The sequence below is a fragment of the Ciconia boyciana genome, chromosome 8 (assembly GCF_034638445.1).
Source record: "Ciconia boyciana chromosome 8, ASM3463844v1, whole genome shotgun sequence".
NCBI lineage: Eukaryota > Metazoa > Chordata > Aves > Ciconiiformes > Ciconiidae > Ciconia > Ciconia boyciana.
The window spans coordinates 40,911,450-40,932,277 of record NC_132941.1 but is presented as its reverse complement, the minus strand read 5'-3'; the positions used below and the strand labels follow the sequence as shown (position 1 = coordinate 40,932,277).

At 36.4% G+C, this 20,828-nt stretch overlaps 1 protein-coding gene across 13 annotated transcripts in view; it reads right to left on the bottom strand.

The window, feature by feature from the left end:
* Positions 1-20,828, bottom strand: part of KCNMA1 (potassium calcium-activated channel subfamily M alpha 1) — a 526,598-nt gene that overhangs the window by 85,754 nt on the left and 420,016 nt on the right. For 7 of the 13 annotated variants that reach the window (XM_072871308.1, XM_072871302.1, XM_072871307.1 and 4 more), the window contains 2 exons: positions 19,054-19,130; positions 9,409-9,582 (listed from right to left, as the gene is read on the bottom strand). In XM_072871308.1, the coding sequence (XP_072727409.1) occupies positions 9,409-9,582; positions 19,054-19,130 (251 nt within the window). Of the gene's footprint in view, positions 1-9,408; positions 9,583-17,683; positions 17,837-19,053; positions 19,131-20,828 lie in introns of all 13 variants that reach the window. The other 6 variants (XM_072871315.1, XM_072871313.1, XM_072871312.1 and 3 more) reach the window with 2 other exon arrangements.

Here is a 20,828-nt window from a genome sequence, read left to right as displayed (position 1 = left end):
CAAATGATTTTTAAAACCTTTTTTTTCCCCAGAAATCCAAAAAGAGATTCTTCCCTGCTGAGGCAGATAAACAGAAGGTATTCATGCCCTCTTAGATAGTATCCCCTTTCAAAACCTCCCTGTATTAGACAGCAGCAAGGCAGTTCTGGTAATTTCCCCATTCCTTCTTTCTGTCATGTACCCCATTTCACTTTTCTCTCCTCCTTGCCGTGTATCTATGACCTCCTTCAGCAAAGATCAGAAGACATGAAAATTGGCCTCCACAGGGGAATCACTATGTCAAAAGGACACCTAGGCTTATCCAGTACTTCAAAATATACGGATCTCAAAGCACTTCTTAGCACAAAATGTAATATAATATATTGAGAATGCAATATTCTCAGTCCTTGGGTGGAAAAGGAAATAGCCATGTACTAAGTCTGTGGCACAGTCAAGCTTGGGATCTTTGCCTTGTGCCATTTGCCTAGGTAGATTTTCCAGTCAAACTGAAATGTCTACATTAATTTTTAACCAGGTGACCCTGGCCACTTCTTACACAGCAATAACGCTTCCTCCACCCTTCCTTTTCAGAATAATTGTACTGTGCTAACAAGATCTGATCAGTATCAGTGAAGCATGTGTGTGTGAGGTAGCACATAGTTTCCTAAAGTCATTGGTAAAAAGTGAATTACAGCATTACAGCATTCAGTAATATATAAAATATCACAAAGAAAGGTATAGCATTGTATTATAAAAAGGTATGCTAACAGAAGCTGGTAAATAGTCTCAAACAGTAAAAGTACAACTACTGAACTTTAACCTATTTTAAAGTATACCATCAACATATTTAAGAAATTACATACTAAAAAAATATAGCTATGTTTTCTTAAAAATCAATTAAAAATTTTCCTCTTCTGCTCAACTCCCTCCTGTATATTATAACCTCAATCAAAGCAACGATACAGGATGGGTGCTTGTTTTGCGGCACTTCAAGAACCACAGATAGAGTTATGTGACAACAACCTCCTCCTTTCATGTAGCACATAAAAATCCATGAGGTTATGTATCCTGGCATACACACATACCTGGAAAGGTTCTAGGTACTCAGTAGAAAATATTATGAACCAGAAAAAATTGTCCTGCAAGTTGCTTCTGCCTTCCAGGGCTAGACCACTCTGCTGGACCTACACGGAATTTGATAAAATCTGAAGATCTCCGGTTCTAATTCAATGGACTCTCCTAGTTTAGGTAAGCATTAGGTTGGTTCCCTCTGGCTCCAATTCTAGAAATATGAATCACGTAGTATGTGCATTAGTGCTCACACTACAGCTAATGTGACTACTTACCTGATTAAAGATATGCATATGTTAAATATGCTGGGGGTCTTAATGGAATAATCAGATGGTGGAAACACCATACTTGATTTTTTCCTTCCTTCTCTTGTTTTTACATCAAAAAGCATCAAAAGAAATGATGATCCCATACATAATGCAAGCCAAGCACATTTTAACTTGGTTTGGAGGGCTTTTATTCTACTTGTTTTTTATAATAAACTGCATTCCACTTTACATGTTGATACTATATTGTGGTCTGTTGTCTATTTCAATAAGCACCTCCTTCTATACATTACAATAACTTAAAATCACATGAAATGTAGAAGATTAGGCCAGAGGACTTCTATGAATTCCAGGGACGATATTCCAAGTCAGTGAACATATTTTTCCCTGAATTATAAACGGAGCCAACCGATAAGGATATCAGATGAAAAAAATATTATAATACAAGAGTACGAGAAGTACATGCTTTACGAATCAACTGTTCATTTTAGTTTGGAAGCAATTTCAAAAGAACGCAAATTACACATCAAAGTGTATCTGTGATTAGCATGAACTGATAGCTTTCTGCTGTTATTGGTTCAATATTAATTTGAGACCTTGCCCAATAACATCAACACAAATTAGCTAAGACTCAAAATGGCAATCAACTTGGGGGACCTATCCTGAAAAGAGGTACTAACAACTTCCCAGCATCAATGAGCTTCTCAATCCTGCAGCTGTTTTTAAAAGCTTCTTCCCAAAGGCACACTTAGAACTAAATTAAATGCAACTTTGACTTAATTAACGTTTTAAATGATAATGAATACAATGTAGATTCATAGAAGGCATTTACATTGTGTTATAAAACTGATAAAAATTTAATAACTCTTTGTTAATAAGTTATGTCTCTCCAGACCCATAAAGCCTAAGGCAGTCGGTGCTGTAGTCTAGGGTCTAATCTAGGTTCCTAATGCAGGTGGAATAAGGAGGCAGGAGACTGACTTGACACTTGACATTTGCTCTAAGCCTGCTCTGGATCAAGCCACTGCTTGTTCATAAGTACTTTATTTCATATAGTAAAGGTCAGAATTTGGGCTCAAGGCAGGGCTATGACAGAAATGCTCAAGCTGAAACCGAGCCAGCTCTGGCATCTGTCGCTTGAAATAGCTCGGAAACAGTAGAGAAGGAGAGCTAACCGGCTAGCATCTGTCCCACACCAAGGAGGTAACAGGAAGGATCTGCTGCCTGGTGGTAAGAAACTGTCATGGTGAGTTTCATGACAACCAGCCACACTCAGGAACTAAAAATGCAAACATAATTTCCATGTCACCTTGCATAAGACCCTCTGCTAAATTCACTCCACAGGATGCAGACAGCATCTTTTCTAGCTTGTCCCCATCAAAGCAAGCCACTCACTAGTCTCTTTCCTGTGACCCTGGTAAGAATCACTACTCAACGTAAAGGCCTAAAGGAATTAAATGCAGACTTCTTGATCTGTCCCTCCCCTACCTTCCTAATTCTTCAAAAGATTTGCTCCTAAATTTAGCAGTGCCTCCATCCCATGGTGATGCGAGAGTTCATCTCCTTGTTACAGACATCACAAATTGGGCAGAGCATCCTCTCATCAGCCTAGTGGTATATACTGCATCGCAAAACTCATCTAAAAAGGCGTGTGCTTCATTATTTATATTTTCTGGTCATGAGTAACAAGTTAGATTGTATCCCTTTTACCATTCTATCATCTGAAAAGGAACAGCTTGGTTTGTGGGGGCTGTTCTGGTTTTTTTCTGCTCTTGCATTTCTACATCTCAGTGTTCATCTATACTCTCATATTATATCCAAAAGAAAGTTAAATAATTTAGCAGCACCCAGGTTCTATTAAAATATAGAACAGTAAAAGGGATTCATTTTTTGAGTGTTCGAGTCAAACTACATACTTGAAGTCACCTATGGCAAAATACCTATTGTTTCATGTTACTTCCCCCTGCCCTGCAATTAATGCTGTCTATTCAGTATTTGAAAAGGAAATATAAAAGTCCCAGTGCATTCATTTACATGAAAAAATGATGGAATAGATACTTGGAGTCTCAGGGGGAGAATATACCAGCTCATTCTGATCACAGCTTCTATCTCCATGTTAGCAATGCAGAAAAACATACAGTTGCATCAAGGAGAGGATCACCTGAAGGTCTGCACACCAAGAGTAAGAGAAAAGTAGACAAATCAAAGGGTTGGTTCAGTGAAACCACTGTTCCAGCAAGCAGTTCTGGAATGCTGGTTAAGACTGTGATTGCATATATTGACTCAGTTCAGCCTATCTTCTTTAGTGGAAACACCTGCACGCATCTTTGTACAATTGCCACAAGGAGCAGAAAATGGAAAGTAAGTTAGGCAGAATTGCAAATATAAACTAAGCTTGAAAATGGAAGAGTAATTAGGATATTTTCATTCTCAGAAAAGCAGATCTCAGGGTGTCTGGCTTCTGATTTGCCACAGTACCACAGACTATTGAGCTGGCTGCAAATATGGCAAATCTCTAGCGTGTACAACGATTGACTTCATGTTGGTGGCTACACCACAAGAACCTGTATAGAACAGCACAGGAATCTTCCACATTGGTGTTTTCTTTTTCAGTTGTTCCATTGTCTGGTTTTATGTGCTTCAAAACCCCATTTGGCCAGGTTTGGTAACAGCAGCTTTCTCGACAATAGTTCATTCTGAGAAGGTGGCTAAGGAAGGTAAGTTGGTTTTCTTCATTACTCAGTAGCAACGCAGACTACATAAAGATGTGCATGTCTGATTTTTTTTCCAGCTGTATTGGACTTGTATCTTAAATGAGTTCTCTAAAATAATATTTTCCCTGCAAAACCGAACACTAAAATATACACAGGTGTCCATTTTTGCATTATTTTCAGTATTTTGAAAGGCGACACATGCAGTCTTGTAGAGGTATTTAGAGGAAACATCATAGTCACATGAATTCTCAGGAACCCAACCCTGAATACATGGGAACTGATGTAACTGAAGTAAAAATCTGTCACCCTAAAAGAAAGAACAATATTTGGAACTAGGTTTATGTAAATCAATCTGTTATCCACAGTGTGGTACACAGGCTTATGATTTCTATTCTCTGTGGCTTTAAATAAACAGGAATTTATTTGGCACTATGTCTCACTCTTAATGTCCCATTTTCATTAATCTCATTAAGAAAAACCCAGGCTACACAAGGTAATGCTATATCATTCTCCAGTATATAGATATGGGGTCATTCCATAGAAGTGAGCTGTAAAAACATAACACTCTGATTATAACTACTTGCTTATGATGTTATGATGCCATCCCTGAGGGGCAACATCTGTCTTTCCAAGCAGACCCAATCGCTTATTTACTCCTTCAATTTCTTCTTCCTCAAAACACTAGAGGTGTCCTATTAGCTTTTTGTGCAGGGCAAAGATGAGACAGAGTGACCACACAGGGACCTCATATTAAAGAGAAAGGTGTTTATGCAGCATATGTAAATGTAAGAATTTCAGAGCAAATGAGTCTCCATCCCTCCTGTGGCCACAACAGAATTCCCACAGCTCAGAAAAGGTGTGTAGTGGGAGAGAGAAGTGGTAGCACCCCACCTTTTCCTCTTCAGAGTATTATAAATATAATGTAAATGGGATCATATTTACAGCTGGTTTGAGAATCTCCGTCTCTAGCCCCCACAAGGTGGTATATGTATCCTGTAAAAGGGAAACCATTGCTGCTAAAGGGTGAAAAGGGAATTCTAGCACTGAAAGTTGTCCTTTGACAGGGCACACATAGGTCCTTCCTGCACCTTAGCTCATCCAGAAAAGCAAGTATTTCTTGTCTTGGCTACTTCAGCAGGACTAGAGAAGTAGTAGGTTAGTTTTGTTCTGTAGAAAGCAAAGGATACAGTTCTTGCATTCTAGGAGAAATAAAGACTATGCTGTCTTTTCAGCCAGTAATTTAGGAATCCAGGACTCAACAGTCAACTCATTTAGAAAAGCCCAAGCATAGTTATACAAGTGATGAGTTTTAGATACACTGACCAATGTGTGTGTGTTATGCCTTCTTCTCTCTGGCTAAATCAGTAAGTGACATGTCATTCAATTCTCATTATAGAATTTTTTTTTAAGTTGTAAAGACACACAGGCAGGGTCTATGCTGCTCTAAGTAGCACAGGTCAATGAAGCAGCTAGAGTGTTCCTTGACCTAACTTGCTAAACCACATTGCCAGACAGCTTCAGCACAGTGTAGCAATCTTGGTCCAACAGCCATCCTTATTCAAGCTACCCAGAGTGTTCATCTAATGTTGCAGAATGCAATTTTAGTTCCTTTGAGAAAGACTCAGCAGCTAACTTGTCTGTTCAGCACAAACCACGTGATGGCACTAGAAGACCAGGCAGAATATATGCTTCTAAACTGGGTTTGGCATACAGGTACGTACATGCTTTGGCTACTTTCAAAAGTTAAGCTTTCTCCAGCCTGTCTTAGCATGCTCTTTCTTTCCAAATAGAATGGCTAGGAGTTTGGGCTGAACCCTGAATTCAAAATATAGTGATAATTAGCTTTGTCTTTTGTCTCCAGAGACCCCTGATATTCACCAAAGTCAAAGTCTTCACATAAAGCTTCTCAGAACTATCAGAGCATTCCAAAGCATGTTTTCTCACAAGCTGAATTAGATATGCCTGGGCCTAGTATCAAGAATGTCCTTGGAAGTTTAGATTCCCATGGCAGTGGGCAGTGACAAGTTTAGAAAAGGTTTCCTTTTGGAACATGAACTTTTGATGTTCCTAAGAAGCAACAGCCATATGGTGATACAGAAACACAGAAATTAAATGGTTCAGGTTAAGATTCTGTCTGTATCAATTAATCATTTGAATGGCACTCCCCAAGATTTGGCACAGACCTAAGCAGAAACATCACACTTATTAGTAACATAATTTCATTGTATAAACCAGCCCAGGTTTTTCAGTGGCTAATTGCCTCTCTCCACTCTAATTCACTTGAGTCTCCAGTACAAAAATATTTGGACCATTTGCCTGCTGTTCATGTAGCAATCTACTAAAAGCAGCTAAACCTGAAAAAACGTAGACACAAAAAAAATTTTAAAATTCTATTCCCTTACATTTAGAAAGATCATATCCATTTTTTTCCAGACAGCTGACTATAAACTCAAAAGCTATTTTAATGTAATTATATTTAATTAAATTATGATTTTCATATGCTGGAAGTATAGGCAACAATATAATAACAGAGAAACTGATTCACAGTGGAAAATACACTGCAATTGTCACTTTCTCTGTATATTATACAATTAGTACACTAAATCCTGTATACATCATTGAATATGTAAATTGGTATCTTCTACTTGACATCAGATACTTACAAACAGCATTAATTCTTACAAAAGCTACTCATTGTTTCAAGAAGTTTCATACAATGGTCTGTGATTTTATTTACCTTGGAAAAAAAAAGCCTGCTTTTATAATCAAAAGTAAAAAAAAAAAAAAAAAAAAAAAAAGGAAAGAAAGAAAGAAAGAAATGCATTAGGCAATTGTAGAAGCAAACCAACCCAACTGGGGCACCACGACCAAAGCAAGCCCTGTAATAGTATAATGACCTTTAATGAGTGTCTGGGGAAACAATACAGTCCTAGCATAAAAGACAAAGGGCAAAACCCATCATGGCTCCACTGACACTAATTCAAAATGATTTTCAGAACAACTAAAGAATGTAAGAGAGGTAATCTGATCCACCAATCTGACCTCACTTTGATTCTGGGGCCCTGCTGCTGCCATTTCTAATTGTCAAACACTCTACATTTCACATCTGCTCATATTTAATGAAAAGCTGACTCTCACCACCATTCTTTGAGTTAACTAGCTCTGTCAAGATGGGCATCATACGAACCCTGTGCACTGCAAAGAAAACACACTGATTTCTATTGAAGCCTTGCCAGTAAAACATTGCATGTGTATATATATATATGTATTTTAATTGGAAAAGAAAGGCTTATGCTGCCTTGCAAAGAGCATGAATTAGTATTGATTTTCGTACTTATTATTAACAGTCAAAGGTGACTAGTCTCACAAGGGGAAGAGTGAGATCTCTCTTGATTTGATGGAGTGATGAAGGGGGGGAAAGGCCCTTGAAAGATAGGATGCTAAAAATCCTCAAAGTTGTCAATATCACTTATCCTTCAAAATATAACATAGATCTAACGTGTTTCCCAACAGTATTGTTTTTGGTGGCAATAATACCACTATTGTGGAGGTTTTTGGCTCAGCAGGCAACACAATCAAAAATGTTTACTTTATCTGCCTCTGTAGAGTCTTAAGTGAACTTGAAAGCTATGGTAAACCTACAAATTACAGTTTTTCTTTCCTTGCCAAACAGTGCTAATGGTAGAAATTTTACCCATTTGTAGGGGACATATTCATTTAGCCTGGTCTGGTTGCTGTTAACACCAGTGCTGGGACCCAACCACGTATTCTCTGTACTAGCCTGTATTAATGCAAACTATACCAGGCACTGTGTTACTGAGGTTGTTAGGCTGTGTAAGTAACACTGCCTGCAATAATTCTCAATACAGGAAAGTTTCTTGTTCACTTTTCTTAACAAGTACGGTTTGTTATGTTTTACTCTGATAAAGGTCTCTTTAAAGGATAAAAACTCCTGTAATTTAGAAAAGGACTTAAAACTGGGAACCATCTCCCCTGAGGTGAGGCATGAGTTGCAACCAAGTAGATAAAAAGGACATTCAGAGTGCTTATACACATATACAGAGAGAAGAGTTCTGGTAAAACCTCTAAAAAATCCTATTAGAATCAGTTTAATTGGCACAGTCTTCAGATCAAAACTGCTAACAAACATCATAGTATCGTTATATACTCCACATTTGTGTCTGGTAAAATAGTTCAAATGTCAAAATAGTTAAAGCAAAGTCATTCACCACTTGGACTATATACTGCAATACACATATGGTATCAAAAGGCAACCAGATGCATAATGTACTAACTACATTATTCTTTTAGTAGTGGAAGGCATTTTTATCTGTGATGAATTGCAATGTAAAGTGGACGTGCTTCCTCATCAAAACTCCTAATATTCCTTACAGACGTATCTGAATAATTTTATAGTTTTTCTTTGCCACTTGGGTAGGGAAAGGAAAACAGTACCTGTCCCAGGATATAGTTTTGCCTGTTATGAATGTCTAAAGAGGAGAAGAAAATGAAAAAAAAAAAAAAAATCACCATTTTATTTAACAATCAATTGTTGACATCACACTGAAGCTTTGGAAGAAGCTTTGGAATCTCTACCGCCTGCCCAAAGAATTAATGGCTACACAGAATTGTTCTAACTTCTCTGCCTTCTCCCTCTTAACTGACCTTTGAAAAGAGCTTTTGGGGCATATTCCAGAATGGTACTGTCCTATGGGACAGATTCTACAAGTTAATTTCAAACAGTTTGCATCAGGAAGTTTGCATCAGGCTAGCCCTTCTAAAAAGGCACTACAAAAAGTACAACCATTTTCACTAAGATTCCTGCAGTTTCAGTATTAGGTGGAAGGTCCTGCATTATTGAGAAGGGTTACAAACAAAACTAAAGATAATGGTAGCAGTATAGAATACAATTCCAGCTACTACAGTTCAGCTACTAAGTTGTATCCTATATATTTATTCACTGCCTATTGTATGCTGCTCTAGTGCCAGCACTATTAAAGCTGTCCACTTAGCACATTACAGATTTAGACACAGGCCTGTTCCTCCACTGAAGCCCTTATTGTTTAATTAATGACAGTTTATATTGTATGAATTAAATAAAAAAGATGTTACCAAACTGCACTACTAAGGTCCTGCATGCTATCGCAAGAGCATGCTTCATAAAGAGCACACAAAGCAAAATAATGAATTACATTTTTCATATTAAAAAGAAATTAAAACAGAAATATAAATACAGAGCTGTATTAAAATTTGGGTTTGACTTTTTAAAAAAGCATCAGCCCAGTAAAACTCACAGAACTACAATGTACGACACAAGACGGGGATGATACCACAGACACCACAGACATGGAACAGCATGTGTCGGTGTTAAAACTTACAGGCACGTAAACTGGTGGAGCAATCATTAACAGAGACAGAAGAAAGTGGGAAGGCTCTCTCAAGGGTGTCCATGTTACTATGTACACTGCCTGACATGCAAGAGCAGTCACGCTCAGAGCGTCCGCAATCAAAACAACATGCCAGTTTCATTCTCTTGTAGATGGACATCTTGGCTATAACCATGTGTTGGATGGGAGGAGAGGAAGAGCAGCAGGTTAATGGCAAGGTTATATATATAACAAGGCAGCTGGAAGGTAATTTAAGGGATTTAATACAGGCCTTAGTTTATGTTAACAGTCTTGACCCAGGAAAAAAAATGCAATGAGATTATTGATAACACTTTGGCTGTACATTAAAAGTAGGGCAAAAGATAAATTGCTCTTTATTTCTGTTCAGTCTTATAGGGTGACCGCAGACATGGGGAAGAATTACTGTTTACAGTCAAGTGTTTGGATCAAAAAAGAACATAGTAAAAGCAAAGAATACTAAGAATATATTTTTCCCTTGGCACAATTAATACTACTGGGCTAAAATGAAAAGAAAAATCTAAAGTTGCTAATCCATTAGATATTTTTGGCCTATCCTGCTTCCTGTAAAAATCAAAGACTTTTATATATCTATATATGTATGTATGTATACACACACAAAAACACACATACACATATATTCTTACATACACACACTCACACACATATTCATTATACACATACATACATATATATACACACATATATAAATTTATTTATTCTTAAACATATGCTAATAATTTCTCTGTATTAAACTGTGCCAGGGAACTCCTTTATTGCAATAAATTACACGACTAAAGAGTTACAAGATGTTCATAAGATCTTCTGAAAATTTACTTTGTTTACATTTTATCTTCAGGAATTCAAATTAACTCTTGACAGAATACCCAAATTTGCCCATATAAGAGACACAACTAATAATGGTAAATATGCTTGACATTAAAATCAGTTCACAAATAAGGCATCACCAAAAGCACACAGAGCATTGGTCCATTGAAACATGCTGAACCAATCACTGGCATGTTTTCTGCTCTGGATTCAAAGGTCAATCGAGAACCAAATAACCGAATGTAGAATTAGGAGCTAATTCCAAAAGGAGTGCCAGGTTAGAACAGAATATTTATATCCTTCAGTCATGGTAATGTCCTTGTTATATATTTCTAGAAATAGACAGCATCCTATTTTATAAATGCATGTGTAATTACCATCATGCAATTTTGTATGTTACCTAAATCACAGGTACATTCGAGTCTGAAGAAATACAAAGGCCACTTGGATTGTTTCACATGTTGCACTGAACCAACACTTTTGGTAATGGTTTAGATTGAACTGACTGAATTATACTAAAAACAAAACAGAACACTGACAGGCAAAAACAAAACCTTAAAAGCAAATGCAGGAAAAAGGTAATGTTTCTCTGGCCTGTACCTTCAGTTTAGGATGTCTTTTTTTGCATTATGGTAATGACATTAAATTTAAAATAATTTCTCTTATTTTTTTCCAGTTTCTTAATGCCACAGTCACCAGGGAAGAGGGACTGAAATTGCTCAAATGGGTCAAGTCCTGTTCTAAGGCCTTGATGACTTGCCATACAGTATACTTGTCAAGCAAGGGTAACATTATGATTGTGGAAAACAGGCATTGAGGGAGATGAATGAGTGATCTCTTCAGCAGCGACTCCATTCCTCTAAAACTTTGCTCACATGACTAATGCCATGTTCTTTTAGCATCCTAGTAGAGTTATTTTACAGCTGTTCAGAAAGTCATCATGCAGCATCAGGCTTGTTCATTGCATGGTACATCATTCCTCAGAGCTCGGCTTTTAGTAAGAAGGTTTCCACTGCAGCTTTTGATGCATACACATTCAAACTACACCGAAAATTCAAAACAGCATTTATTTTCCCATGGTTTCCCTCTGTCTAACTCTTCCCAACACATTCTTTAAAATTGGAAAGTTGGGCAGAAAAATAAAAGTGAAATAAATTACCAAAAATGTGGAAGTCTTTCCACTATACCTATTTTATTATTTTCACTTTAAGGAAATGAAAGAAAAATAAAGTGCATTTGTGAGACACACTAACAGTAGGTGAGGTAAAAGGCAGGCCCGTTTTGTTTTAATTATAGCTGTTTTGAAGGACTTTTCCTAATCAAATGCTGTAGCAAAACACACTGCTCAGAAATTCTCAACTGCTATGTCATTGGTTAGTAACAGTCCCTGGTTTTCATTTACTTGTAGCCATATCTTGTCAACAGTCAATAATAGGATAGGACACATTTATGAAAATTAAAATAAATCATCCTTAAGGGCAAAGAGGGTTGGGAAGGAAAACTTTTTGTACCATTTTCATCAGACTTAAACCAATGAAGTGGGAAATTTAAGCCCTTCTGTTCAATAGGGGAAGGACTCCATGGCGCTTCTCAAAAGCAATGCCCTTTCAGGGACTGTTTTTAACTATTATTATCAGTTGTTCTGGAGATCATGCATCATTTTAATATTTCACATCATTAACATGCAGGAAACAGGCTTGGACCTGGAAATATAAGTAGCAGAAAGGACTTGCTATGAGGGTTTCAACCAGTATATAAGCAACTGCATATCAGAGCAATACATTTTGGAAAGAAAACATGCTGTTACTCTTCATTCCTTTTATACAGTCATTGTTACATTCATACCAAATACAATACTTATTTTCTTTTAAATAAAACAAAACATGGTTTATTAGTAGGGATGACTACTGACAAGATCAAAGACAAGACAGAAATGATTTTAAATGGTTCAGCCACACACATACCATTTCCTATAAAACTTCCATAAACATTAACAAAAAATGGGAATCATCAGAGAGACAGGGGGACCTTAAGAACAGCCTCTGGGTGGGTGTTAAATTCATTTGACACCTGTAGCACCTGCATAAGAACCAACTCATTTCTATTCATAGAAATGTTATGGATGTTGAATAGAACTGTTATTTGCAGCTAGTGAAAATGTAAGTTGGGACATAAAGGAAATTACTTCCCTACTTTCAATTGAATAATAAATGGACAAAAAGGAAGAACAGATCCTTCTACTTAGTATGATGACAATCCCTCAGCATTTGTAAAATGAATTAGTAAAAATATCAGGGGAAGTTATCAAGGACACAGAAATCAGACTACTTAAATAATTGACAAAATTATTTAAATGACTACTTAAATAACTGACAAAACAAGGCGTATATGAACTAGTAATTTTCTGATTTGTTAAGAGCAAAAGGAAAGCAAAATTTCTGTCAATTATTTATAAAGTAAATGAATACTTTTAAAAACTTTTTTTTGTTGCAATTGTTCTCAGAAGGCAATAGCCTTCCATTCTAATAAGGAAGGAATGTGCCTTAGATGTCTAAGCTTCTAGCAGGACCTTGCTTTCTGATCTCAAAAACTCAAAAAGTCCAGTCAAAATTTCTAGATTGTCTGGATCTGAGGTGTTACTTTGAGTTCACAAACAGTAATGGGAAATATTTCCAGCTGCAAAAATAAGCAAAGGAAACTTCAGATTATTCTCTACCTCAAATGTCAAGGAACAGCTCCTTCTTTTTAAAGCAAGCAGAACAAAGTATCCCTTGATCTTTGCTGATTTTTAACCATACAGTCTACCCAATCCTTGTATTCCACCCATCACTATAGCAGTTTTCCTTGTGACCTCAACGGTAACAAAAAGTAGATCTACGAGGGCATCTAGTGGATCTCTATGAGATAACAGCTGGTTAAGAAGATGATGAACTGGAGGTTTCTTGACCAGCAAATGGTTAAAAAAGGTCCCACTACGCTTAAGAATTGAAATGCTTACAGTGTCATTTCAATTCATCAAGTTCTCATGATCCACACTAGGAGTAAAATAACAGCAGCATTAAAGGACGACCAGACTGATTTGATCGCCTTTTAGCAATGCTGATTAGCATCATGAGACTGAAATATTCAAAGGACTTTCCCCAGCACAATTTCAGTTTCCTGAAAAATACAGCAGCATATCTTAAACTGTTTGTGAGAATTTATTTTCTCTTCACACAACAGGCAAAGCTATCTCTCCATTATTTAATTTTTGCAGAACAACTTCAAGACCACCAAGTCAGCTTGTTCACTATCTTGCAATTTTTGCAATCAAAGGCAATTGGTTTGCTATAATTCATACGGTGCTGTTCTTTGTCAAAAGTGTAGAAACAGGAGGTGACCTGAGTGGATATTTTTCCCTATTTTAGTAGCTATAAGAATGACTCGTGGGTTTTGAAGTAATGGCACATTTATAGACCAATTCATTTTAATTTTCAAATCTGATCATAACTTTTCCTTCATTACCTTAAAGGAGACTCTCAGCCAGTGTACTTCCAAAGCTAACTGCATTTCTGAACAAACTGAAGCTATTGGGGAAATGGAAAAAACCAAATCAAAGCTACATGACCTTTTCTTTTCTAATACTCTCTTAGCATGAAGAGCTCTTTTATTTGTTTATTTATTACTATTTAAACTAATTTCTCTGGTCCAGAAAGGCCTCAACATAGAAACATATTTAGAATAAATACATTGGTTCAAATAAATCCAAATTACTTGCAATATTTTGCCTCAAAGTCAATAGGATTCATCATTTTATCCATAGCAATTAGTTTCTTTCTGGTTTATTATTAAGTATTGATTCTTATCATGCTGACCTGTTTCACAATCTGCTTTTCTGTGCTGCCCCATTTTTCTGCTGTGTCATTCTATTGGCTGAAAATAGATCTTTGGAGAAATGTCTGGTCTCTGAATGCTTTCTACCACAACAGGATCTCAGTCCTTTAGTGTAGTTTGCAGGCACCACAATAAGATAAACAGTAAATAATTATAATCATAATGAAGGCCATCACAATTCCAAGATGGCTAGCACTTTATCATGCAGCTCCAGACGTGTCAACGTTTCCTTGATTCTTTGCAAGATCCTGTGGTGTGTACAGCTGAGAGGGGAGAAAAAAATCTCCATCCTGATTAAGACCTGAAGTGTTATCACACAATAAATTCGGAATATCTGGTGAAATGCTGAAAAAGTCTCATAGCCTCACTTATTTAGAATAGCTGCAGTTATACGGTATCGTTAGCAGCCTCAATCTGGTACAGTAATGCCTCACTGCAGCTATGAAATATTTGATCCCACTTGCTGTTTGAAAGAACAAGCCTATATAATCCCAACACTGCCCTATAACCAGTACATTTCTTTGCAGTGCTTGTATTTCTAAGCAGCAAATTCTTTCCATGTCCCAAATGCCGTTATTATTTAAATTATCATGACTGTACACACTAAAAGTGGCTGATGAGAGCCTTCATAGATTCTGTGCACTTTAAAGTGGTATGACTTAGACTGACATGAAGTGGTCTATAAAGTTTGTATCCTATATATAATAATAAAGTAAAACTTTACAGCTTAGGTCCTGAAAAGTCAGTGTGGCCCTATTCATGTAATTAATTTCAAAACAAGCAAGCTGGGGAAAATAAACACTGTAGCTTGTTTCCTGTTGAAGATATCTGTAGGTTTATACATGAAAAGTTGGCCACATATTTAATTCATTTTCTGGCTTTACCCCCATCTCCTTTATTTTTTTTTTTTTGCCAGTGGGAAGAAAGGAGTTAGATAAGGACAGTAAAAGACTGCTGTGTTGCTCTTTGTGTCAGCTATGCATGGGAAAAGACAAAGTACAAAAAAATTGAACACAGGTCTGACAATGAATTGCACTTAACCAGGCAAACAGTGCTATAGTGGTAATTACCCCAGCCTAACTGATATCCCTAAAAATTCATGAGATATCTCTAAAATCATTTCAAGGAAATGCCATTGCCAAGATCTCATTTTCAAATAGGGATAAAAAATCAGGTTGTGGAAAAAGAGGGGCAAAAAGGTGGAAGAGGGGAAAACTGCTGTATTTTCTTCAACGTCACCCTAATCTCCGTGGGTGTAAACGATGAGAAACTTGTGGGTATGACGTCACTGCTACATGCAACATAAATAAAGAAAAGAACCAAAATACTGAACAAAAATACTCTCTGCTAGAGAAAGACAGGTTGGACCGCACTCTGGGCTACAGGGAACCCATTTTTACTCACAATAGATCACTATCAGTGTGCAGTTAAAATATAGTAGGGGCCGTGTTCCAAGGCAGCAAGAGGAAAAATAAATCAAAAGTTTGTCAATTGTCATAGATTACAAGAAATTCCTTCAAACACATCAATGTACATATGATATGTCCCCTCTGGGGTTCAACCCCCACCGTTCACAGCAATCACTGTCACTGGAAAAAATATATAGAGAATTAGACCATAGCTGTTGCACAAAATGAAAGAAACAGGAGGAGCAGGTCATCCAGTTTAGAGATTTCATCCCAACGTGGCTGCATTTTATATAAATATATACATGTATTTGCCCCCTTGCTGCAAAAACTACAGTTAAATGGAATAGGAAAGAGATTGAAAACATTTAAAAAAAATATTAACAATCTGTGAATAAAATTTCCACACAAGCATTTCTTTGGACAATGTGACATCAGCATTCATATGTTATTCAGGGAGTGGGATGGGTAAGGAGAAAGGGATGGCAAAGAAACTGCAAAAGGAAAGCGAGGTTACTTTAATTATCCCTGCCTTGTGGAAACGTACTGATCTGCCCTGAATTATTAATATTAGGCCTAACAGGTTTGGACAAAGGGCTATGTAGGTCAGACTGACGTTTAGACCCCAACAATGCCACAACCTAATGTTCAGACAGGATCTAAATTGATGTGTAACCTCCGATGCGTTATTTAAAGAATGTGGTTTTCAAGTGTCACAGGAAGCTGCATTAATTAATGCCACCATAATTAAGTTTTCCATGTAAAGATATTATTTTACATTTAGTTCACCTGAAATGTGTCAATATTTTTACATACAACCTTTCATTTCATCTTACATATTTTCTGCATTCAGCTGCCTCTAATTGCTATGTTACTTGCTAATCAAAATATGTATTTATCATACAGGACTACATATATGCATGTGTGACTATTTGCAGTGTCTTTGAAAATCAAATTGACATATTAGCTGTTGACAGATCAGTTGACAGTTTGCTAATTCAATAGGGAAAGGGTTTTCTTAATTTATGCTTTGTTTTGGTTAGACTGCGTTTTTAAGACCAATGATTTGCGTAGCTTACAGATGGATAACATAGTTAAGATTTTCAAAAGTGATCAGTGATTTGAAAGCTAAAGCTAAGACATTTTATGTGAATAATAGACTGCACTAAAGATTTAGCTTTAAAAAAAACCAGGTCCCATAAAAGGGATCTCAAGATTGTCATCAAAATTTGAGAGACCAAAAATCACTAATTACTGTTGAAATTTTTCATTTACATTTTTGCTGATTGACAGAACTTTAAAAGAAAAGCAATTGTATTATTCCTAATAGTAGTGAGCATGCTCCTATGGGGAAGCTGTTCTCAGCTGCCAGCTACCACGGTATCTGTGACCATATGTGAGTGTATGCAGGAACGGAGAGGGGAGAGGGCAAATGGGGGAAGAGGGAGAGGGAAGACAATGAAAGGGAAATTTAAGATTTTTCTCTCACTGACCTTTTTTTTTCTTTTTCACCTGACTCAGAGGATTCCCTCCTTAGTGTTCAGTGCTCACTGCAGCAGCTCTGACAGCTGCCTCCTTCAGCCTCACTAACCCCATCATTTTGTTTCTTCATCTGTCCAACACCCTTTCATTTATTGGACTGATACGTGTGACCATGCCGTTTGGAACATTTCCTAGTGCTACACACAGAAGTTGTCACTCATGTCTCCATGGCCCTACTGCTGGTAACACATCCATTGTGTTGGCTGAGTCACAGGATACTCCGTTTTCTCCCTGGTTTCCTAGTACTGAGGTTACATTGATTTTCATTAATGTATAATAAAGGGCTCTTGCCCTTTATATTGTGAATTCCTGATTCCTATCTTCTAACAGATTTCAATAAAAAGTGTAGATCTCAGATTAAAATGACAGATCTTTGGGAATTATTTTTTTTTTAATCAGCACATGTGTGAAAAGCATACAGTATGTGAAGGAGGAGTAGAGTAGAAAATACAAATAAAATAGGTCTTTTTTGACAGAATCAGATAAAATTAAACAGGTAACATATTTCTCTTTAACTGTTGGGTAATTTGGAAAAAAAGATTGGGTTTGGGAGTTACAGGCACCCCGAGGCATCTGTAACTGGCTTTACCAGAACTTACTCAGCAGCCTCATTGGTTTTGGCAGCAGTTCAAAGGTCACATTCTCACATGGATAAACTGTTCTTGAATAATTTTTTTCCAATATGTTAGGCAATGCATACATTCCTTCCACATCAGGCATGTTTTCCATGTGCTTTGCTCTCCTTGTGGCTACTGGGAGGATAAATACAATTTTCTGTCAGTGTTTCAGCTGCTTTCTCTCAATTATACTACTTTGTTCCACACTCCTGTTTTTTGTAGGGGGAAGGAGTTTCTTTAAAAACTCTGCTGACATATTTTTTCTTTTTAAAATCATCTTCAAGAATTCATCAATTTCAGGCACCCCTTAAAGGCAGAGAAGGTCCAGTTTACGCTTTCTTCCATCCTCTAAGACTATGACTGGATCTATAAATAAGAGAGTTTTGTCCCTTTTAAAAGTAATGGTAAAATAGACGTGATCAAACTCTTCTGAGATCTTTCAACATACCTAACCAGTACTTTTGAACTGAATGATCTTTTTCATGGCAGAATACCATGGAATGCACATAAATATTCAGATATCCATTGAGAAATGGATCCCTAAAATCGTTTTGATATCAGTGTTACAAATATGCATGGGTCAAACAAATCTTTGGCCAAAATGTGGTTGTGATAGTTCCTGCAAAAAATCCTTTCAAAGTATATATAGGTAAAATGCTAATTTCTATATATTTATAAAAATACAGATGCAAAGTCTGATCTCAATTCCAAAACTCTATTATTTCTTCACGCAAAATTTACCAAACAATTTAAAGAGCAGACCTAAGAACTTAACTAAACCAAATATTAGCATTACAGCTATGGAATCTTCTAAAAGGATATATGCAAGAGGCACTAATATTTAATTTCTTCCAGACAATCCCTTCCTCCAGTAAAACTGATCATTTATTTCCATAATAATTTATTTCAATAGTTATATGACGGAATATTATTCCCTAGTTTCTTCTTTTACAGAATCATGTTTAGCAAGATAGACAAAAGTTCTTTACTTTACAGAAAACTATTGAAATTACTGGCTTTCTGCATGGTATGAATGAGAGCAGAACTTCACTGTTAGCTCATTCTTAACTCAGAAACCTCCACAATTAGATCTAGCTTGATTTAATTCTTCAGGTTTTGTTGGCTTTGGACCCTAATGGACTTTTTAATGAAGAAACAGGTGTGAGTGGTATGAAATGTAATAAAAATATATGGACTTCAGAAATGCAAATGGCACTTACTATGCTGCTGTGTATTTATTTCTTAGCTTTTCTGTACCACTGTGTAAAACATGTAAACGCATGTACAGATATTCTTCAAGGGTGAACAGTTCATGAAAAGGAGAGGAAGGGAGCGATAGAAATATTACTTACGCCGTTTGCAGCCACATTTTTTTATCCTTTTGGGATCCGTGATGTCATCATGACAGGCCTTGCAGTAAAAAAATGCCCTAGAGAGACAGAATGGAAAAACTGACACATTTCTTAATCCATACAAATGAAATTAGGCCCACATTTCCTCTTGTTGCAGTGCCAAATTAATGAAACATGCCAGCACTAATTTCCTTTAATCTTTGAACAGGTTTAGACATTTAAAGTAGTAAATATTTGCTGCAAGATCATTAATTTCAAACATAAGACTCCAAATAAGTGTTTCTTTTAATATACTTTTATTTGAAAATTAACTGGGAGAATGGATGATAATTATGACACAGTGTATCAGTTCATTTCTCTTTCATCTTAGAAAAAAGAGCATCCAATGAATTTTTTCATTTAATATATATATATATATATATATATATATATATATAAAATGAATTCTCTGTTCTGATCGAATATATCAGATTCTCTTTTTTTGTAAAGACAGTCTAAGCACCCTGGGAAAATTTTTCAGCCTGGTCACAAGTAGGATTTAATTTTGGATACAATGAGAGATTGCAATGAGATTAATTGTGACACTAACATGAGATATGTTATTTACAAAAAAAACCCCAACCAAAGCCAGAAAGGGAAAATCCTATCAAAATAAGTTCCTAAAGGAACATATAAATGAAAGAACTGAAGTAATCTTGATTCAGACTATTTTTTTTGTCTTTTATATCTGAATAGAGCAGAACCATTTTGGTTTTCAACAGAGAAAAGCCAAAATTTCAAACAAAAATATGCAATTAACAGGGTGAACCATCTACGTTTCCATTTAATGCTTTTGGTTATGAACTCCTACTCTTGTATCAAATAGCTCACCACTAGGTGAAGCACAAGGAGAACTAAGGAAGTGAGAGAGTGTAAACATTTGACTTTATATAAGATTAAAAGAAAATTCCAATTTAATAAATACGCATCAGACTGCCCACAGGAGAGTTTAATCATGCCTGTCAAGTCAACATGTCACATAAGGCTGCTGTGACACATTTCATGAGGATCACGCAGCTGGCCTCTAGCTGGACAGTTACAGTTTCCCAGGATTCTTGCTGGCATAACAAATTTAACATACTTTTTAACCTGCTGAAATTTCCCTGTACTTATCTATATTCAGGATACGTCAGTTCCATGCTTATCTTCCCAACCCTCTCTCATTGCATACTTCTCAATGCAAATTGGCAGTAAGAACCAAAGGTGCCACTTTGCAACCACCCATGGATTTTGCTGACACTACTGTTCATAGATTTAGGATGGTTGGATTGCTACAACAGTATGGAGATCACTGGAACAGAACAATCTACAGTCCAAAATATAAAAAGAAAAATAAACAATATTAATACACAGCCTCTGACAGTTCAGCTGGGATGATCACTACTAATTATTTTTAGATTAATTAGACAGTGTCCACCACAAGTGGAACTATATTAAAGGAAATGTTCAGAAATATGAACTAGATACCTAATTCAAATAGTTACAAATTTATCTAAGTTATTTTACACTTCTGAATAAAGGCCCAGGTAAAGTGGCCCATCAGGAAAAAGGTAGCAGGTCTAGCATATGAGATATGGACCAGAGAATACAAATCTAAATTTGCAGTAAGACCTCATTGAATGTTATTAACACTTCTAAAATGAATATAGCATGCAAGCTACTGATGGAAGATGTAAGTCCTAAATGTAGCAGACTTAATTTCTCTAAGAAACTTCCAGGAAGATTACTCTTTCAGA